This window comes from Schistocerca gregaria, chromosome 3 (genome assembly GCF_023897955.1).
Source record: "Schistocerca gregaria isolate iqSchGreg1 chromosome 3, iqSchGreg1.2, whole genome shotgun sequence".
In the NCBI taxonomy this organism is placed as follows: Eukaryota; Metazoa; Arthropoda; class Insecta; order Orthoptera; family Acrididae; genus Schistocerca; species Schistocerca gregaria.
The window spans coordinates 927,225,192-927,244,699 of NC_064922.1; the positions used below are offsets into that span (position 1 = coordinate 927,225,192).

Genomic DNA, 19,508 nt, shown 5'->3' on the forward strand with positions numbered 1-19,508 from the left:
TGAGAATAAGTATCAGCTTGGAATAAAATCCACTCCCGCCCGTGGTTAGAGTCCTCCCTCTTGCATGGGTGTGGGTGTTGTTCTTAGAATAGGTTAGTTTAAGTTAGTTTAAGTAGTGTGTAAGTCTAGGGACCGATGACCTAAGCTGGTCGGTCCCTTAGGAATTCACGCATATTTGAACTTTATTTTTTTTTTTTGATGAAATCCAGCAAAGCCTGGAGTGGGAATCAAAACAATATGCGTTTTGCTGAAGCCACCGTGGGATCAGATTAGCACCAAAGTATTGAGATGAAGTTTCCGAAAGAATCATTACGAGGTCTCTCATCACTGACTGTCTCCACTGAAAAAGTTCACCAAATATGAACACCGAATCTCATCACTCTACTAAAGAAAAGGTCTCTTCACTCCCCAGCTCTCTGTTTGTGATCCAGGTCCCACTCTCTTGCACTGAAATTTTGTCATCACATTTGAAGGGCTCATTTCACTAGTGGTACAAGACCATTACCTTCACTTTTCTCTCTATAATGCTTTTGAAATTAATGGTCCAAGCAAACAGAAAGAAAAGTTCATCTCTAGCAAGAAGCCATATGCGTGAATATTTCTGGTATTTCAACCGCAGATTTTTCAGCGCTCATTTAACTTTAGGACTCTGTATCTCAGAATCAACAATAATGTACTTGTACCACTATTGAAAAAAGCCCTTCATATTATCATTGATCAAACAGTCCTCAAGCATACTATCTATCCAAGTGGCCAACGGGCATAATGTTTTGGGTATCAGACATGACGCCATCATCAGGTACGTTGAGGAACTGAGCTCCTGAGGGCACATTGTTGTTGTTGTGGTCTTCAGTCCAGAGACTGGTTGGATGCGGCACTCCATGCTACTCTATCCTGTGCAAGCTCCTTCATCCCCCAGTACCTACTGCAACCTACATCCTTCTGAATCTGTTTAGTCTATTCATCTCTTGGTCTCCCTCTGCGATTTTTGCCTTCCACGCTGCCCTCCAATACTAAATTGGTGATCCCTTGAAGCCTCAGAATATGCCCTACCAACCGGATCCTTCCTCTAGTCAAGTTGTGCCACATATTTCTCTTCTCTCCAATTCTATTCAGTACCTCCTCATTAGTTGTGTGATCTACCGATATAATCTTCAGCATTCTTCTGTGGCACCACATTTCGAAAGCTTCTATTCTCTTCTTGTCTAAACTGTTTATCGGCCATGTTTCACTTCCATACATGGCTACACTCCATACAAATACTTGCAGAAACGACTTCAGGACACATAAATCTATAGTCGATCTTAACAAACATCTCTTCTCCAGAAATGCTTTCCTTGCCATTGCCAGTCTACATTTTATATCCTCTCTACTTCGACCATCATCAGTTATTTTACTCCCCAAATAGCAACACTATTTTACTACCTTAAGCGTCTCATTTCCTAATCTAATTCCCGCAGCATCACTCGATTTAATTCGACTGCATTCCATTATTCTCGTTTAACTTTTTTTGATGTTCATCTTATATCCTCAAGACCATGTCCATTCCGTTCAGCTGCTTTTCCAGGTCCATTGCTGTCTCTGACAGAATTACAATGTCATCGGCGAACCTCAGAGTTTTTATTTCTTCTCCGTGGATTTTAACTCCTACTCCGAATTTTTGTTTTGTTTCCTTTACTGCTTGCTCAATATACAGATTGAATAACATCGGGGAGAGGCTACAACCCTGTCTCACTCGCGTCCCAACCACTGCTTCCCTTTCGTGCTCCTCGACTCTTATAACTACCATCTGGTTTCTGTACAAATTGTAAATAGCGTTTCGCTCCCTGTATTTTACTCCTGCAACCCTTAGAATTTGAAAGAGAGTATTCCAGTCAACATTGTCAAAATCTTTCTCTACGTCTACAAATGCTAGAAATGTAGGTTTGCTTTCCTTAATCTATTTTCTAAGATAAGTTGTAGGGTTAGTATTGCCTCACGTGTTCCAACATTTCTTCGGAATCCAATGGCGAGGTCGGCTTCTATCAGTTTTTCCATTCGTCTGTAAAGAATTCGTGTTAGTATTCTGCAGCAGTGGCTTATTAAAGTGAGTGCAGGTAGCCGGCTTATATCCCCTCTCACCATAAGCCGTTCCCTCCGCGGTCCGCGCCCGAAGGCTCGCCTCGGCAGTCGCCTGACGACCAGGACGCACAGAGGGACTACATCGGCGCTACAACAGGCGCTGACGGAAGCGACTTTGAGATGCCGACACTCGCCGTCGGGCGCTAACAGCGGAGGAAGCTGTCTGGGGTGGAAGGCGATGTAAGTCGGCCGCGGGCCCTCGGGAGCTCACATCCCAACACACGGAAATGGTGACATGTCTGATCGCCGAAATATTTTGTCAATTGGCCACTACGGACCAGCAGTACACCCATGGGCTGTTTGATCAACAAATACACCAGCAGAAACTGAACAATCACACATTATTGGCTGACTGTATAGAAGTGCTAGCCATTAGACGATGGCCCCCGAGGAATTATCTTTCTCTTGATTCCTGTTCCAGGCTGGCAACTTTTCTGCTAAAAGCTGACCAGACTTTCAGGTACCCGAGTCCAGAAAGCGTTTTCACGGTTTTGTCTGGCTTGCGGCGTGTCGGAAACGAGCTTATTCCCTTGAGAAGCCTTCAGGTGGCTTCATGACTTTAGGGTGGCCACGCACATGGAAGAAAGTTTTCCTTATTTTGTTTCTCACGGATGTGTAAGTTTAGCGAAAGAATTTGTTTTCCTATCGCAGTCATAAGCCTTACAAGTAAAGTCTCTCCAATGGGAAACAATGCTCTTCTCGGCAAGTCCACATTGTCCATGTCTTGCATTTCTAAGAAGGATTTCTACAGACCACCAACAAGCAGTTATTGGCTCCTTTCGTGTAAAATCGCTATGCATCCCAGTTACACGCCTTCTGCTATACTTTGCCATTCACTACCCTGTTCAAATATGTACCGGCTGACAGGTTGTAACACTTTCATGCCGAAGTGCTCTTTGACCATTTATTATTGTATATACACTTGCTTTTACCTTTATGTAAATTTTTATGTACACAATGTATGAATTAATTTGTTTATTTTGATGAATAATAATTATGTGTATTATGTAAATATCGCTGAGTAATGGCTGTGGGAATGTTAGGGAAACCTTAGGTTTTTGTCAACGAATGAGTATCGTTGGAGTAGCGGCGTCTCTGGACGCGGGAGGTTGTTACGTCAGAGCGCGCGCTACACAGAGAGAGGACTCCGGTGTGAGAGTAGGTGAAGTACGGACGCGTGGATGGCGTGCACTGTACTGGAGCAGTGATTGTTTAGCGGCACGTGGCAAGTGATGAGCGTGGGCGGTGGAAATATTGGCTGCTGCAACATCAAGAACACGCCACGCCGATATCATTGCCAATAACTCCCGTGCTCGCTAATTATCGTGGAAAGGAGCCAGCAGCAGTATCGTCGTCAGCAACTTCGTCACGGCGAGAATGGACTGAAGTAAGATTGCTACATCACAGCTTCTTGTCAACTAGTTTTGTAACGGCGTTACTCAGCTTTGTGTCGTTTTTCGAGTGAATAATTACCATAGTTTAATCAAAACTGTTTACCGTGATTCTCCTAAAATCATTCACCAAGTAGGTTCCTGTCCTGTCCTATTGTTACAATAATACGAGTACCGTTTATGAAAAATGAAAATTGCAGTGCCAATTAATTTTGCTTATGAACTAAATGATTCACTTAGATTAAAGATTTGAACTTAAAGCATTCAGTAATTTCAGCCTCACTAACTTTAAATTAGAACTTTAATCTGAGGCGACCTAATTGTTGCAAATACTAAACCAAGTAATCCAATTAAAATGATTCCTGGCACTATGAGCAAAAGCACTAACTAGAATTAATGAGTGTGTGCAAATATCAGTGATTATTGTAATTTGTTGCTAGTAAAGTTCTGGTTCACATTTTGACTTGCACTCGTGCTAAAGTATAATAATTACCTATTGAAACAGTAATTATCAATTTCTGCTTCTACATCTACTCTACATCTACATCTACATCCATACTCCGCAAGCCACCTGACGGTGTGTGGCGGAGGGTACCCTGAGTACCTCTATCGGTTCTCCCTTCTATTCCAGTCTCGTATTGTACGTGAAAAGAAGGATTGTCGGTATGCTTCTGTGTGGGCTCTAATCTCTCTGATTTTATCCTCATGGTCTCTTCGCGAGATATACGTAGGAGGGAGCAATATACTGCTTGACTCTTCGGTGAAGGTATGTTCTCGAAACTTTAACAAAAGCCCGTACCGAGCTACTGAGCGTCTCTCCTGCAGAGTCTTCCACTGGAGTTTATCTATCATCTCCGTAACGCTTTCGCAATTACTAAATGATCCTGTAACGAAGCGCGCTGCTCTCCGTTGGATCTTCTCTAACTCCTCTATCAACCCTACCTGGTGCGGATCCCACACTGCTGAGCAGTATTCAAGCATTGGGCGAACAAGCGTACTGTAACCTACTTCCTTTGTTGTCGGATTGCATTTCCTTAGGATTCTTCCAATGAATCTCAGTCTGGCATCTGCTTTACCGACGATCAACTTTATATGACCATTACATCTTAAAACACTCCTAATGCGTACTCCCAGATAATTTATGGAATTAACTGCTTCCAGTTGCTGACCTGCTATTTTATAGCTAAATGATAAGGGACCTATCTTTCTATGTATTCGCATCACATTACACTTGTCTACATTGAGATTCAATTGCCATTCCGTGCACCATGCGTCAATTCGCTGCAGATCCTCCTGCATTTCAGTACAATTTTCCATTGTTGCAACCTCTCGATACACCACAGCATCATCTGCAAAAAGCCTCAGTGAACTTCGGATGTCATCCACCAGGTCATTCATGTATATTGTGAATAGCAACGGTCCTATGACACTCCCCTGCGGCACACCTGAAACCACTCTTACTTCGGAAGACTTCTCTCCATCGAGAATGACATGCTGCGTTCTGTTATCTAGGAACTCCTCAATCCAATCACACAATTGATCTGATAGTCCGTATGCTCTTACTTTGTTCATTAAACGACTGTGGGGAACTGTGTCAAACGCCTTGCGGAAGTCAAGAAACACGGCATCTACCTGTGAACCCGTGTCTAAGGCCCTCTGAGTCTCGTGGACGAATAGCGCGAGCTGGGTTTCACACGACCGTCTTTTTCGAAATCCATGCTGATTCCTACAGAGTAGATTTCTAGTCTCCAGAAAAGACATTATACTCGAACATAATACGTGTTCCAAAATTCTGCAACTGATCGACGTTAGAGATATAGGTCTATAGTTCTGCACATCTGTTCGACGTCCCTTCTTGAAAACGGGGATGACCTGTGCCCTTTTCCAATCCTTTGGAACGCTTCCCTCTTCTAGAGACCTACGGTACACCGCTGCAAGAAGGGGGGCAAGTTCCTTCGCGTACTCTGTGTAAAATCGAACTGGTATCCCATCAGGACCAGCGGCCTTTCCCCTTTTGAGCGATTTTAATTGTTTCTCTATCCCTCTGTCGTCTACTTCGATATCTACCATTTTGTCAACTGTGCGACAATCTAGAGAAGGAAGCACAGTGCAGTCTTCCTCTGTGAAACAGCTTTGGAAGAAGACATTTAGTATTTCGGCCTTTAGTCTGTCATCCTCTGTTTCAGTACTATTTTGGTCACAGAGTGTTTGGACATTTTGTTTTGATCCACCTACCACTTTGACATAGGACCAAAATTTCTTAGGATTTTCTGCCAAGTCAGTACATAGAACTTTACTTTCGAATTCATTGAAAGCCTCTCGCATAGCCCTCCTCACACTACATTTCGCTTCGCGTAATTTTTGTTTGTCTGCAAGGCTTTGGCTATGTTTATGTTTGCTGTGAAGTTCCCTTTGCTTTCGCAGCAGTTTTCTAACTCGGTTGTTGTACCACGGTGGCTCTTTCCCATCTCTTACGATCTTGCTTGGCACATACTCATCTAACGCATATTGTACCATGGTTTTGAACTTTGTCCACTGATCCTCAACACTATCTGCACTTGAGACAAAACTTTTGTGTTGAGCCGTCAGGTACTCTGTAATCTGCTTTTTGTCACTTTTGCTAAACAGAAAAATCTTCCTACCTTTTTTAATATTTCTATTTACGACTGAAATCATCGATGCAGTAACCGCTTTATGATCGCTAATTCCCTGTTCTGCATTAACTGATTCAAATAGTTCGGGTCTGTTTGTCACCAGAAGGTCTAATATGTTATCGCCACGAGTCGGTTTTCTGTTTAATTGCTCAAGGTAGTTTTCAAATAAAGCACTTAAAAATATTTCACTGGATTCTTTGTCCCTGCCACCCGTTATGAACGTTTGAGTCTCCCAGTCTATATCCGGCAAATTAAAATCTCCACCCAGAACTATAACATGGTGGGGAAATCTACTCGAAATACTTTCCAAATTATTCTTCAGGTGCTGAGCCACAACAGCTGCTGAGCCCGGGGGCCTATAGAGACATCCAATTACCATGTCTGAGCCTGCTTTAACCGTGACCTTCACCCAAATCATTTCACAATTCCAATCTCCGTCACTTTCCTTCGATACTATTGCAATTCTTATCGCTATAAACACGCCTCCCCCTTCACTGTCCAGCCTATCTCTGCGGTATACATTCCAATCAGAGTTTAGGATTTCATTACTGTTTACGTCCGGTTTCAGCCAACTTTCTGTTCCTAGTACTATATGGGCGTTGTGACAGTTTATTAATGAGAGCAGTTCTGGGACCTTTCTATAGACGCTCCTGCAGTTTACTATTAGCACATTAATATTGTTATTCCTTGTTGCATTTTGCCTACTCCTGCCTTGGCGCGTCTCAGGAGGCGTCTTGTCGGGCCTAGGGAGGGAATTCTCTAACCTAAAAAAACCCCATGTGCACTCCACACGTACTCCGCTACCCTCGTAGCCGCTTCCGGCGTGTAGTGCACGCCTGACCTATTCAGGGGGACCCTACATTTCTCCACCCGATAGCGGAGGTCGAGAAATTTGCACCCCAGCTCTCCGCAGAATCGTCTGAGCCTCTGCTTTAAACCTTCCACTCGGCTCCAAACCAGAGGACCGCGATCGGTTCTGGGAACGATACTACAAATAGTTAGCTCTGATTCCACCCCGCGAACGAGGCTTTCCGCCTTCACCAACTCCGCCAACCGCCTGTACGAACTGAGGATGGCCTCAGAACCCAGACGGCAGGAGTCATTGGTGCCGACATGAGCAACAATTTGCAGTCGGGTGCACCCAGTGCTCTCTATCGCCGCCGGTAGGGCTTCCTCCACATCTCGGATGAGACCCCCCGGCAAGCAGACAGAGTGAACACTGGCCTTCTTCCCCGACCTTTCCGCTATTTCCCTAAGGGGCTCCATCACCCGCCTGTTCAGAAGTCATTGATATGAAAATAGTGGACATTATTGCGAGGTAGCGCCATTGTCACTTACAACAGTAAGTAACCATTAATCTAAGTGTTATCTTGTATGTTTTCAATATTTCAGCTCTATTACTTAATGATATTTCGAGTGCAAACTATTTTCTTTCTCGCTTTATTACGTAAATGTTTCAATTGTTTTTGCTAACGTGCGTGCAGCCCTCTGTTGCCGCGCGTGTTCGAGTAATTCTTCACATTGACTGTTCGGCTCGTTAATTCACCTACCGAACAGAAACTTTCCCAATTGGGCTGGCGACCGTGTTTCTTTTAGCTGTAACTATTTCTGTAACTCTTGTTATTCTGTTCCGATCCACGTGGCACCCCTTCTCGTTGTCACAGTACGTGAATCATAGCACAAACCTTTTGAACAACCATACTAAATTTTACAGTAATTAAGTAGGCGGAAAAAGTTGTCCTGGAAGGCATCTTGTTGTTAACCTCCCCCTCATTTACCGACTTTATATTGAATCTTCGGAACGATTGCATTTTCTAAATTTTATTCCAATTCTTTAGGCACATGCTTACACGGTCATATATTTGTAACATTGTCGATGGAAGGGAAGGGGGACGTTACGAGGTATATGTTCCAAGAGTTCCGTCGGTCGCACCCTTGAAAAAATGCACAGCTGCAGCTTTTCGGTTGGCTCCCCTGCGTAAAGGCGACAGGTGGCGCCTCCCCCCCCCCCCCACCCCTCCCTGGCACGCTCCCCACCGCCCACCGTTGTCGCTACGTCGTGTTGTCACAGGGAAAGAAGCTGGAGCAAGTGGCAAAAAAGCACATTTCGACCGAAGGTGTCACTCTTTCCGAGATTCGTATTTTGAATTTTTTTATTGAATTCATCTTGGTTATATTTCACCAGTTTATAAGGTTGTTTTGTTGGATTTATAGAACAAAAGCGTGCTTTCATGAGGTATACATAATTTTCGCACTGCAGCTGAACCCGTTATGGTGAAACTATTTACTTCGTTTGTCTTTTGTTCCAGATTTTTGGATAAGACAGCTGTTGATGATGAGGATGCAGTGCTGAAAGAAGATTCAGGTGAAGAAAGCGATATTTTGTCAAAATATGTGGCTGAAGAAAAAAATGATACGTCTACTGAACAAGAGTATACTGACTGATACTGACGATGAAGAGGTTTGTGATACTGAGGAAGAAGACACACCTTTCGCACTAGAGAAGGATATGAAGACCAAATGGACCAGGAAGCCACCGAATAGAGTAAGCACAGAGGACCTGAAAATATTACCACTCATCTTCCAGGGGTTCTAGGAGCAGCTAGACTGAGCAAAATCCCAGTTGAGTGTTGGAATCACTTTTTCACTGATGCTATGCTACAAATAATGGTAAAAAAACATCAGTCAATATATGAAGAGCATCAACGAGACTTCTGCTCGAGTGTGAAACATCAGGCCAAAAAATATGACTGGAGTTCTGGCGTTTATTGCTTGAGCATCAACGGGACTTCTGCTCGAGTGTGAAACATCAGGCCAAAAAATATGACTGGAGTTCTGGCGTTTATTGCTTGAGCATCAACGGGACTTCTGCTCGAGTGTGAAACATCAGGCCAAAAAATATGACTGGAGTTCTGGCGTTTATTGCTTGAGCATCAACGGGACTTCTGCTCGAGTGTGAAACATCAGGCCAAAAAATATGACTGGAGTTCTGGCGTTTATTGCTTGAGCATCAACGGGACTTCTGCTCGAGTGTGAAACATCACGCCAAAAAATATGACTGGAGTTCTGGCGTTTATTGCTTGAGCATCAACGGGACTTCTGCTCGAGTGTGAAACATCACGCCAAAAAATATGACTGGAGTTCTGGCGTTTATTGCTTGAGCATCAACGGGACTTCTGCTCGAGTGTGAAACATCAGGTCAAAAAATATGACTGGAGTTCTGGCGTTTATTGCTTGAGCATAAACGGGACTTCTGCTCGAGTGTGAAACATCAGGCCAACAAATATGACTGGAGTTCTGGCGTTTATTGCTTTACAGTACCTTGCACGAGCTTATAAAGGAAATTGTAAAAGTTTGGGAAAGCTCTGGTGTCGTGAGAACAATACAATTGAAAAATTTGGCTCGATCATCAGCCTAAACTCTTGTTCAGGTGCCTTCGCTTCGCCGACAGCGAAGGAAAAAGTATGACAGGCTGTGTTCTGCTCGTAAATTCCTTGAATTGTTTGTGGAGAATTGTCAAAATAATTACTCTGTTGGAGAGAAAGTCACCGTCGACGAATTGTTCGCAGGTTTCCCTTTCTGTCAGTACATTCCCTAAAAACCCAACAAGTATGATATGAAACTGTTAATCCTCTCGGATGCAAAGACGACCTATACGCACAGCTAGGAAGTGTATACTGGCACACAGCCTGAGGATCCTTTCGGAGTGAGCAACGGACCACCTCATTTTATCAAACAAATGGTCTTGCCCTTATTGGAAAGTGGACAAAACAACAAGTCAGACAATTTGTTTACCGACTTTACTCTTGTTGATGAGCTCAAAAAGCATAATTTAACCTACGTTGCTGTGGTAAAGGAAAACAAGAGACAGCAGCCTCCAGCTTTTTTTGTGAACGTGACTGTATATTCGGGCCAACAATGGGAAAGTTGTGGTCTCATACTTTCCACAAGAGACCAAAAAATAGTGTTCCTCTTCTCTTCGCTTCATAATGACGATACTACTGAGCCTTCATCTGGATAGGCCAAAAGGCCAGAGATCATAGCATTCTGCAACTCTACAGAAGGTGGAGTGACTCTGCAGCCTATTTGACTACAGCAGATGTATACATGAACAACATGCGTTGACCAGTGGCAATCTTTTATTCGATGATGAATGGGGCTGGGATCAACTCCCTATTCATCTATCTTCGCAATGATCTCGAACCATTGCGCAAGGAGGCATTCCTCAAAAAGCTGGTGTAAGAGCTTACTCTTCCAGAGCTGCAGAGAAGGGGCCAGAAGAACCATGGAATCCCCTCCAGGCTCTAAATCCGCGTGAAGAAGTTCGGCCCCACAAGATATTATTGTAACTAAGACCGTACGTTCGAACCACCCTTCAAGAGGCGAAGGTGTATTCCCAGCCCGACTTAAGCTGGTCTCAGGAGGCTTACCGTTTCCAGATGTCTGCGTCGTGCGAAGACGTACTGCAATAAACACGCAAACGGCGTCTGCAGTGAGCACAAAGTTGCCATCCTTCCAACTTTTCATGTGGAGCCTAAATCTGAGGACTGAGCTTCCTCGAACCAGACTGAAGCGCCTACATGTTTTTTATGATTTCTTTTAACGTTTTGGTCACAATTCAGTCAAAATTTTAAATCAAGTACAATGGAGAGCTGAAATATGATTATTTTCAGAATCGTGTGTTTTGGGTAATAAAAACTTTTCTCCTTCAATTATTTTAGTAATTGGTTAATCTCGACCCTAAAAGAAGGTAAATAAGAAGGAAACTTCACTAGAGCTAAAAGGTGGTGGGTGTTATTTCAAGCCGCCCTGGGTGGCTGAGCGGTTCTAGGCGCTTCAGTCTGGAACCGCGCGACAGCTGCGATCGCAGGTTCGAATCCTGCCTCGGGCATGGATATGTGAGATGTCCTTACCTTAGTTAGATTTAAGTAGTTCTAAGTTCTACAGGACTGATGACCTCAGAAGGTAAGTCCTATAGTGCTCAGAGCCATTTGAACCATTTGTTATTTCAGTTTGAAATTGTTTACTTTTTTGGCATTTTGCGACCGCACGAATTTACGAAAAGGTTGCAACCGACGGAGGGCTTAGTATGATTTCTTTCGATAAACCTAGAGTTATCGTTCGAGGACGTTATGTATTTTGATGCAAGGATCTGATGTCTTACAATCCGATAATTTGCTACTGACGTCCACAGAGTTCACTAGAGCCATTTATTGATCACTTGGAGTCAGTGCGCTCATCGCAGACGCCAAAGAATTGTAAGAATTTCCCTTGGAAACCTGTATTTGTACGACAGTTTCCTATGAGTAGAGCACAATTTATGTATATCACAGCGGATGACATTTTGGTCATCTACTATAAAAGAAATACAAATCCAACAGGATGCTTCAATGTTTGTTCAATATTCTACTTGGAACCGACCACTAAACGATCTCACTCACTTGAGCCGTGTTAAAAACAAAGTTAGATAGGAATCATGTTTTTCGCTACACATTTCAAAAATTCTCGCAATAAACTGAAGTCATTTATTTTTCCTTATCAACAATTACTTGATATGCACGTTACATTTCATATCGCTTCGTAACGATATCGAGCCACCTACACACTTGTCGAGGCGTTGCGTATGATTGTATCTTTATTATCAGTCAATGGTTTCGAAAGCCTTTCGGAGATCACAGCACGTGAAATCAGCTTGTTCGCTGCGTCAATGACGTGCGAGATATAACGTGTGACCACCTGTGTTTCATACGAGCTGTGCGTCCTGACTTAGTATTGTCCTCCGGGCGCAAAACTTTATCGTTCTAGGGACGTCATTAAATCGTAATTTTTGTGTCCTTTTTTGAGACCGGAGCGATCGACGGTGATTTTTTACCATGAGAAATAAGACTTAAAGCGGCATTTATGTAATTTTGGGTGCGGCGTATGGCAGTGTGAGGGTATCTCTATCTCTTGAAGCTTGACATAGTGTGGTTTGCGCACGCGATCTCAATAGTCATTAAAAATCTAATTTGTCTTGACTGTAATTTACAATTCAGATAACTAAGCATTTTCAGAACTTGGACAGATGGAAAAATCTACAAAAAGACAAACAACAGAGAAGAGCAGTTATAGTTACGTGGGGTTACTCTGCGTGGGTCGTGTAATGTGTTGCTACATTTGTACGGTATATTAATTTTTAATTCTTCTACATTCTGTATGTTTTTTTGTTTTTATGACATTAGGAATTTTCTCTTCTGCCTTTTGTGCTGTGAAGATGGTTCGCTTAAAAATTGATATTGGTAGAAAAAAAATTCATTACTGTACGGGTCGCAATAGCCACGTTCTTGACTATGGTGGGTGACACAGATGACGCTTGATGATTACACTAACAGATAATTTGACCTTGAAAAACTGTAAACATAGTGCAAAGATAGCCACATAGCTCTTAGTTGAGAAAATTATTAACGTGTGCATCTTACAATAACTAGCAGTTTTTCGTTAAAATACTACTTTATGTAATCGCATTGCTGACAGCAGTAACACGGGTTTTGGTTCTTTTGCTGTGGTTTTAGACGTACTGAACAAAAATCTAATAAAATATCTGCAGTTTTTTTACAAGTTAGTAATACGGTACAGTATAAAGTTGTAAGTTATTGCAATGAATTGCAATGTAGAATAAAATTAAAACAATTAAAAATTAATATACCGTACGAATGTTGCAACACATTACACGTCCCAGGCAGTGTAACCCCACGTTACGTTAACTGCAATGCTCTGTTGTTTGTGTTTTTGCAGATTTTTCTATCTGTCCAAGCTCTGAAGATGCTTAATTATCTGTTGTAAATAGCAGTGAAGACAAATCATACTCGAATATTTTAACTTAGATTTGAAAATATTACGCCTGGGAGTCTACCGAAAATGAAACTTGTTCAATTGCATAAACGCAGTGGCACACTCTAGCAGAAATACATCTAAAAAGGCGCTGAAAGCTATTTAAAAAAGTTTTCTGGATGGAATTTGTTTACAGGCCTACGCCTTTTGGTCCCTTTCTAGTACCAATTGTAACATGGGCGTATGGGCTTCGTCCGCAAAAGGGAATTTATCGGAGGAGACATATAATCATTTGTCTTAAGTAATTTAGGGAAATCAAGCCAAACCAGAATCTAAATGAGTGCAAGCGGTTTTGAAGCTTGGTTTTGAGAAATGCGAGTCCAGCTGATACTGATCCAACTTGTCCAGTTTGTGCCTTGGATACTAGACAGCTACGAACAGCAGAGATGCTGATTTACTTATATGAACAACGAACACATTTCTTATTTCTCTCTGGGAATATTTACCGCCTTGTATCAGATCTTACTTCCCGAATGACCTTGTGCATTTAAGACGCCAAATTATTTACCTAATGACAACCTTCAAGCGAAACAGCAGGACAATACCCCTGTTGTCCACTTCCGTTTGTAGAAGCTGCGCATACTGCTTTTGCACTACGCATTTGAATTCTGATTTTATTCGAACTAACATCATGTTGTTCTACAACTGGTGATGCACTCTATCCAGTCAGGAATTTTTGTAGTGCCCCCTCATTTTTCGTTGCAGTTACCTTAGATCTTTCTTCCGGTGAGTTTTACACTGAATGTTTTTACGAGTGTGTAAAATCATATGACAAAACAATAATTAAAAATACGAAATCTTATAAATCTATCCAGCTGCTGCGAAAGAAGGAAAAGCACCACTTGTGTTACGTTATGGAAAACTGGTACTCTTTTTTTTTTTTAAAAAAAAGAAGCTTTTCGTAATGATTTTACTAGGTATCTGTATCGGAATCTCATATAATAACCTTTTTTCCGGGCTGGTACATCCAGTTACGTACCTGCAAGTTAGAAGTGTAACGCGTTAGTGGCTGTTTAAACAGCCTGAAGGAGACTTGTAAAGTTCAGCTGGACTTAATGACGAGCTCCACAATTAACCCATAAAAGGAAGGAAAGAAGTGTAGCGTTGAAATTGTCCTCCATTACAAGGTCATTGGAGAGGGAACGTAAGTACGGATTAAGGGAGGACAGGAAAGGAAACAGACCTTTCCTTTTCAACAAAATCATCCAGTCATTCATCCGAAACTGTTTGTGAAAACTGAGGGAAACCCAGATCTGGATCGTCGGATGGGTATCTGAACAGATGTCCTCGCGAATACGATTAAATTGCGCCACGTTTGTAGTATGTAACAAATCTGAAGATGGAAATACCTAGACAAAATCGCTACTATTGTGTTGTGTTACACCAATTCTAGAGTGCCACAGAACTATCAATATATAACAGTCCACGATGATTTCAAGGTGAGAGCGATAGATAGGTAGATAGATAGATAGATAGATAGATAGATAGATAGATAGATAGATAGAGAGAGAGAGAGAGAGAGAGAGAGAGAGAGAGAGACTTACCAACTGAAGCGCTTTTGTCGTTAGTTACGGAGACATGGGTTTGTTCTTACCAAAAAACTTACTCCAGATTATTTAAAGAACCGAACTCCCATATATCACGCAGTATCAAAGGTCTGCAATCGGGAACTTTTCAGAAAAGGTTTGAACTTATTTTTGAAGTTGGACGTCGCGAAGTGCACTCATGATCAAACACTGGATGGATAAAATCGGGATAATTTACGCGTCATTTTAAGAAAAGCTAATTTTTCAATCATCTCAATGTTTATGACGTTATATCTCCTGGACTTTGTGTCGTAGACTGATATAATTTTGCAGGAACGTTTAGTGGTATACGTGGATGCCGTCTGGAAAACGTGTTGAGAACAGAGTTAGTAGCAAAAGTACATTTATATACAGAACTACATGACTACTTTGCAACTAATACTTAAGTGGCTGGATGTGGATTCTTCCAACCAACTTCAGACTATTTTTCTACTGTTCCGCTCTCTAACAGCGCGTGGGAAAAATGAACAGTAAAATCTCTCTGTACGAGCTATGAGTTCTCTTATTTTATAACGATGATAATTTCTGCCTGAGTAGGCTGAGAAATTTGGTGATCGTAATTTCGTGAAACGATCTCGCCACAACGAAAAACATTTTTGTTAAAAAATGGTTACCAGTTCTTGACGCTCTCTCTGCTATTTCGTGATAATACGAGGGTCACTCTAAAAGAAATGCACACTATTTTTGTAAAAATACAGTTTTCATTCTGCATGTGTAAAAGTTATACAGTGTGTAGATACATACTTCCCACTTTTTTTCAAACTTAGTTCAACCTGTTCCCGTGAGTGGCGCCGTCACAGCATGTCTTCAAGATGGCTGCTACACTTGACGTTCGTCAGAAGCAACGTGCTGTCATAGAGCACAAACAGTGGCTCGAACAGGTTGGTCGAGAATTTTACCGTGCAGTTATACAGGCGCTGGTTTCAAGATGGCGTAAGGCAGTTGAGAGGAATGGAAATTATGTGGAGAAATGAAAATATTGTTCCTAAAGAATGTTATCTACACACTAAAACTTTCAAACATGTAGAATTAAAGATGGATTTAAAAAAAAAAAGTGTACATTTCCTTTGGAGTGACCCTCGTACAAAACGAGTTGCCCTTATTTGCACTTTTTCGATGCCCTCCGTCAATTCTGTGTGGTAAGGATCCCAGTACTCTAGCAGAGGACGGACAATCTTGGTTTAGGCAGTCTCTTAAGTAGAATTCAAATGGCTCAAATGGCTGTGAGCACTATGGGTCTTAACAGCTGAGGTCATCAGTCCCCTAGAACTAAGAACTACTTAAACCTAACTAACCTAAGGACATCACACACATTCATGCCCGGGGCAGGATTCGAACCTGCGACCGTAGCATTCGCGCGTTTCCAGACTGAAGCGCCTAGAACCGCTCGGTCACATCGTCCGGCTAAGTAGATGTGTTGCAGCTTGTAAGTGTAGTGCCAAAAAACGCAGTCTTTGGTTTGCCTCCCCCACAGTTTTATCTATGTGATCGTTTCAATTTAAGTTGTTCGTAACTGTGATTCCTAGGTATTTAGGTGAATTGATAGGTTTTAGATCTGTATGATTTATCGCGTAACCAAAATTTGCTTTTCGTACCCATATGAACGACAATTTTTCTTATTCAAAGACAATTGCACCTTTTCGGACCATAAAAATATCGTGTCTGAATTCTTCCGCAATTGGTTTTGACCTTCTCATAACTTTAGTAGACGGCAAATGACAGCGTCGTCTACAAACAAATTAGAGGACTCCACATATTGTTTCCTAGATAGTTCATATACGTAGATTAGGAACAGAAGAGGTTCTGTAACACTTTCTTAGGGGAACGCCAGATATCACTTCTGTTTTATTCAACAATTTTCCGTTGATTACTACGTTAGATGACCTTCCTGTTAGGGAATCACGAATGCAGTCGCGATGCTGTATTGGCACGCAATTTGGTTAGAAATTTCTTGTGAGAAACAGCGTCAAAAGCTTTCGGGAAACCTAAAAATATGAGATTCCCTGTCTATATCATTCCTTACGTCCTGAAAATAAAGAGTTAATTGTGTTTCACAAGAAATATGCTGCTGAATCCGTTTCGACTATGCGTCAACAGACCGTTTTATTCGAAGTAATACATAATGTTCGAACACAGTATGTGTGTCAAAGTCTTACAGCAAATTGACGTCAGTGATGTGAATATTAAACTAGAACGTCGTTTTTGATGCTGAAGTTCTACTTGTATGAACAGCGACAATATAACTGGAAAAGTTTTACTTTCTCTTATTTTGTGGTGCGTGATGGTTTGAAAAATTACGAAAAGGTTTAAAATCATGTGTATAATTTGTTGGAAATTGCTAAATGCCCGTATTCTCAAACACTGAATGAATATAGTCTCTTTAATGTGCACGGCATGAGATGCGCTGCCTAAAGACATGTACACGGTTACTAAGTTTAATACTTGCCTTCGTGTGTTGAACCTTTACCGTTAGCTTATAGCTCTTAACGAGAAGGTTAGATGGCAATTTTTAAATTCTTAAGTTCGGCAAACAGTTATATGAAATACTGAAAATTAAAGTTTTGTTGCCCCTGGAGTTCCTTAACCAGGCAGTGTGACATTGGCATCAGCTGGTCTTAGCCGTTTGGTAACACAGATTACGCTCTTCCGCAATGGTGCAAAGTGCACAGTGGTTTAGCCTCGGACCAGTTACATAGAGAGAGTAGTAACTGGTTAGTTATATAGCACAGTACACGTTGGCCTATCCGTGAAATAATAAATGAGAGTGGAGCGTTACCGGCCAGTGCGGCAGCATACTGCTTGGTGACGCCGCTGGCGACCATGGTGGTTGGTGGCTGGTGGTTGGTGGTTGGTGGCTGCGCTCGCTTCCGCGAGGTGTCCCGGCGTCACGGAGACTGGAGACTGACCCCTCCACGCCGGCCGGCGGCCGCGACTGTCCAACGGGCCGCCCGTGACGTATGCGCGCGGCGGTCAGCGTTTTATGTAAGGCTGCCTCTTTCCCGAAATCAGTTCGCCTGCCGATGATAAAGCGCGAGATATTCTGCAATCGAGAAAACTTGCTGAGATTTATCGTCAACAAAAACAAGCTAATTACGCTAGCACCGAGGCACGTTGCCAGAAATTGTGTTTCCTGAAGCCTACGTATGAGGATATCACTTGGATGCGTGCCAAACCATGGTGGCTGAAACATTTAGAGTTCCACGGATAGAGTGCTAACGCCGTCTGGGATATGTCTTTGTCACTCCTTCTCGTGCGTTTCTTCTCGTGTCCTAGAGTCTTATCGCCGTAAACGAGCTGCATACGTAATGGCAGATGTATCTAATACATCACGCTTGTTTCGCGGTGTTTGCAGCTGTAGCTGTTTCTCTATAGCTACTGCAGTTCAGACACACCGTTACAAATAAAGCAACTTACACAATGAACGTCAATTTATCCATGTTGTATGGATGTGGTCGAAATCAGCGACTGGATAATAAATTTATGAACTAATTTTTGTTACTTGAGTCACTTTTCCCTAGTATTTTTTAGCGCGACGCTTTGGCAACAAGGACCTGATGATGACGATGATGTTTCGTCCCAATGTTTACACAGTCCAATGTTTACACAATGCAGTCTAGCCACTGCCACGAAAGCCGCTGCTGCTACTGATGAAATGGCGAGTGCAACACAAACACCCTGTCCCCGGGCAGAGAAAATCTCCAACCCTGCCGAGAATCGAACCCGGGACCCCGTGATCCAGAGGCACCAACGCAAGCCAATAAACCGCTAGCTGCGGACGAAGAAACCTGATAATGGCAGCTCGTCGCCGAAACTCATCGTGCTAAAACATATGAGTAAAAAGTTATTGAAGTTGTAAACATTATGTGCGGCTGGTCCCGGCGTAGGTTCAATTCCTTCCTTGGCCATGGTTGTGTGTGTGTTTGTCCTTAGGATAATTTAAGTAGTGTGTACGCTTAGGGACTGATGACCTTAGCAGTTAAGTCCTATAAGATTTCACATACATTTGAACATTTTTGTATAAATTAATAGTGAAAATTTCCGTTTGAGGGCGCTGCTGCAGAGCACACACAACGTAGCGTGACTCCTATAAGGGCATATAATCAAAAAGTAGGCAAGAGATTAATGTGGGATTCGTGCCTGTCCGAAGCGCTTGTGGTAAATGCCGTAACGTGAACTATGGCGACGTTATTACCAAACGCGTCCATAAAGGACCAACACCAGTAGACATCCATCGTAGAATGAAGAATGCGTATAAGGAAGCATGTCTGTCGAGAACAACCGTTGTGGAATGGTGCTGCTGTTTCGTTGTCGCGCACGTGTCGGTATCGCAAATGTCGTTACGCAGAAGTTACGCCGACTCAAGTGGAGACACTCGAACAGCGGCCCTATTGTCCTGACCTTTCCCCATGCTATTATCACGCCTTCGGCCCTTCAAAATAAGGCCTTGAAGCATCAGCGATTGCTTTCGGGCGTGGTTATACAACAGGTAGTTGCGGACTTCTTCACGCAGCATGACAAGGTGTTTTACGAAGTATCTCCAACCTGATGCTTCTGGGGGATGATTGTCTCAAAGCTAACGGCTATTTCGCCTGATTAGCATAGCGATTCTGGACTGTACGGCCTTCGAAAGGAAATTTTTTGATAGCTCCTTACATTTCATAAATTTACACGGCGGATGTCCCACCGTGTATAATTTCGCAACTGATAGTCTGCTGAAGGAGTTGTCGACGTGCTTTTGTAGCTTACCGCGTAGCTCGATAGCTTGCGAGATGGGAGGTGAGTCAGGTCTCTGGTCAATTCCCAGCGGCAAATTAACGGCCGTTGGTCTCGTGCGCCTGCCTCCGTGAATGTGGTTTTTAGGCGATTTCGGACGCTCCTTTGGGCAA

At 42.6% G+C, this 19,508-nt stretch overlaps 1 protein-coding gene and 1 long non-coding RNA gene across 2 annotated transcripts in view; one reads left to right on the top strand and one right to left on the bottom strand.

The window, feature by feature from the left end:
* Window positions 1-8,826, top strand: part of LOC126355803 (uncharacterized) — a 367,829-nt gene extending 359,003 nt beyond the window's left edge. The window contains exon 3 of the long non-coding RNA XR_007565534.1: window positions 8,476-8,826. This is a non-coding gene — a long non-coding RNA (uncharacterized LOC126355803). The remainder of the gene's footprint in view (window positions 1-8,475) is intronic.
* Window positions 1-17,606, bottom strand: part of LOC126355800 (facilitated trehalose transporter Tret1-like) — an 83,938-nt gene extending 66,332 nt beyond the window's left edge. The window contains exon 1 of the mRNA XM_050006222.1: window positions 17,399-17,606. Within this exon, the coding sequence (XP_049862179.1) occupies window positions 17,399-17,444 (46 nt within the window). The 5' untranslated portion in view covers window positions 17,445-17,606. The remainder of the gene's footprint in view (window positions 1-17,398) is intronic.
* Window positions 17,607-19,508: the final 1,902 nt, after the last annotated feature.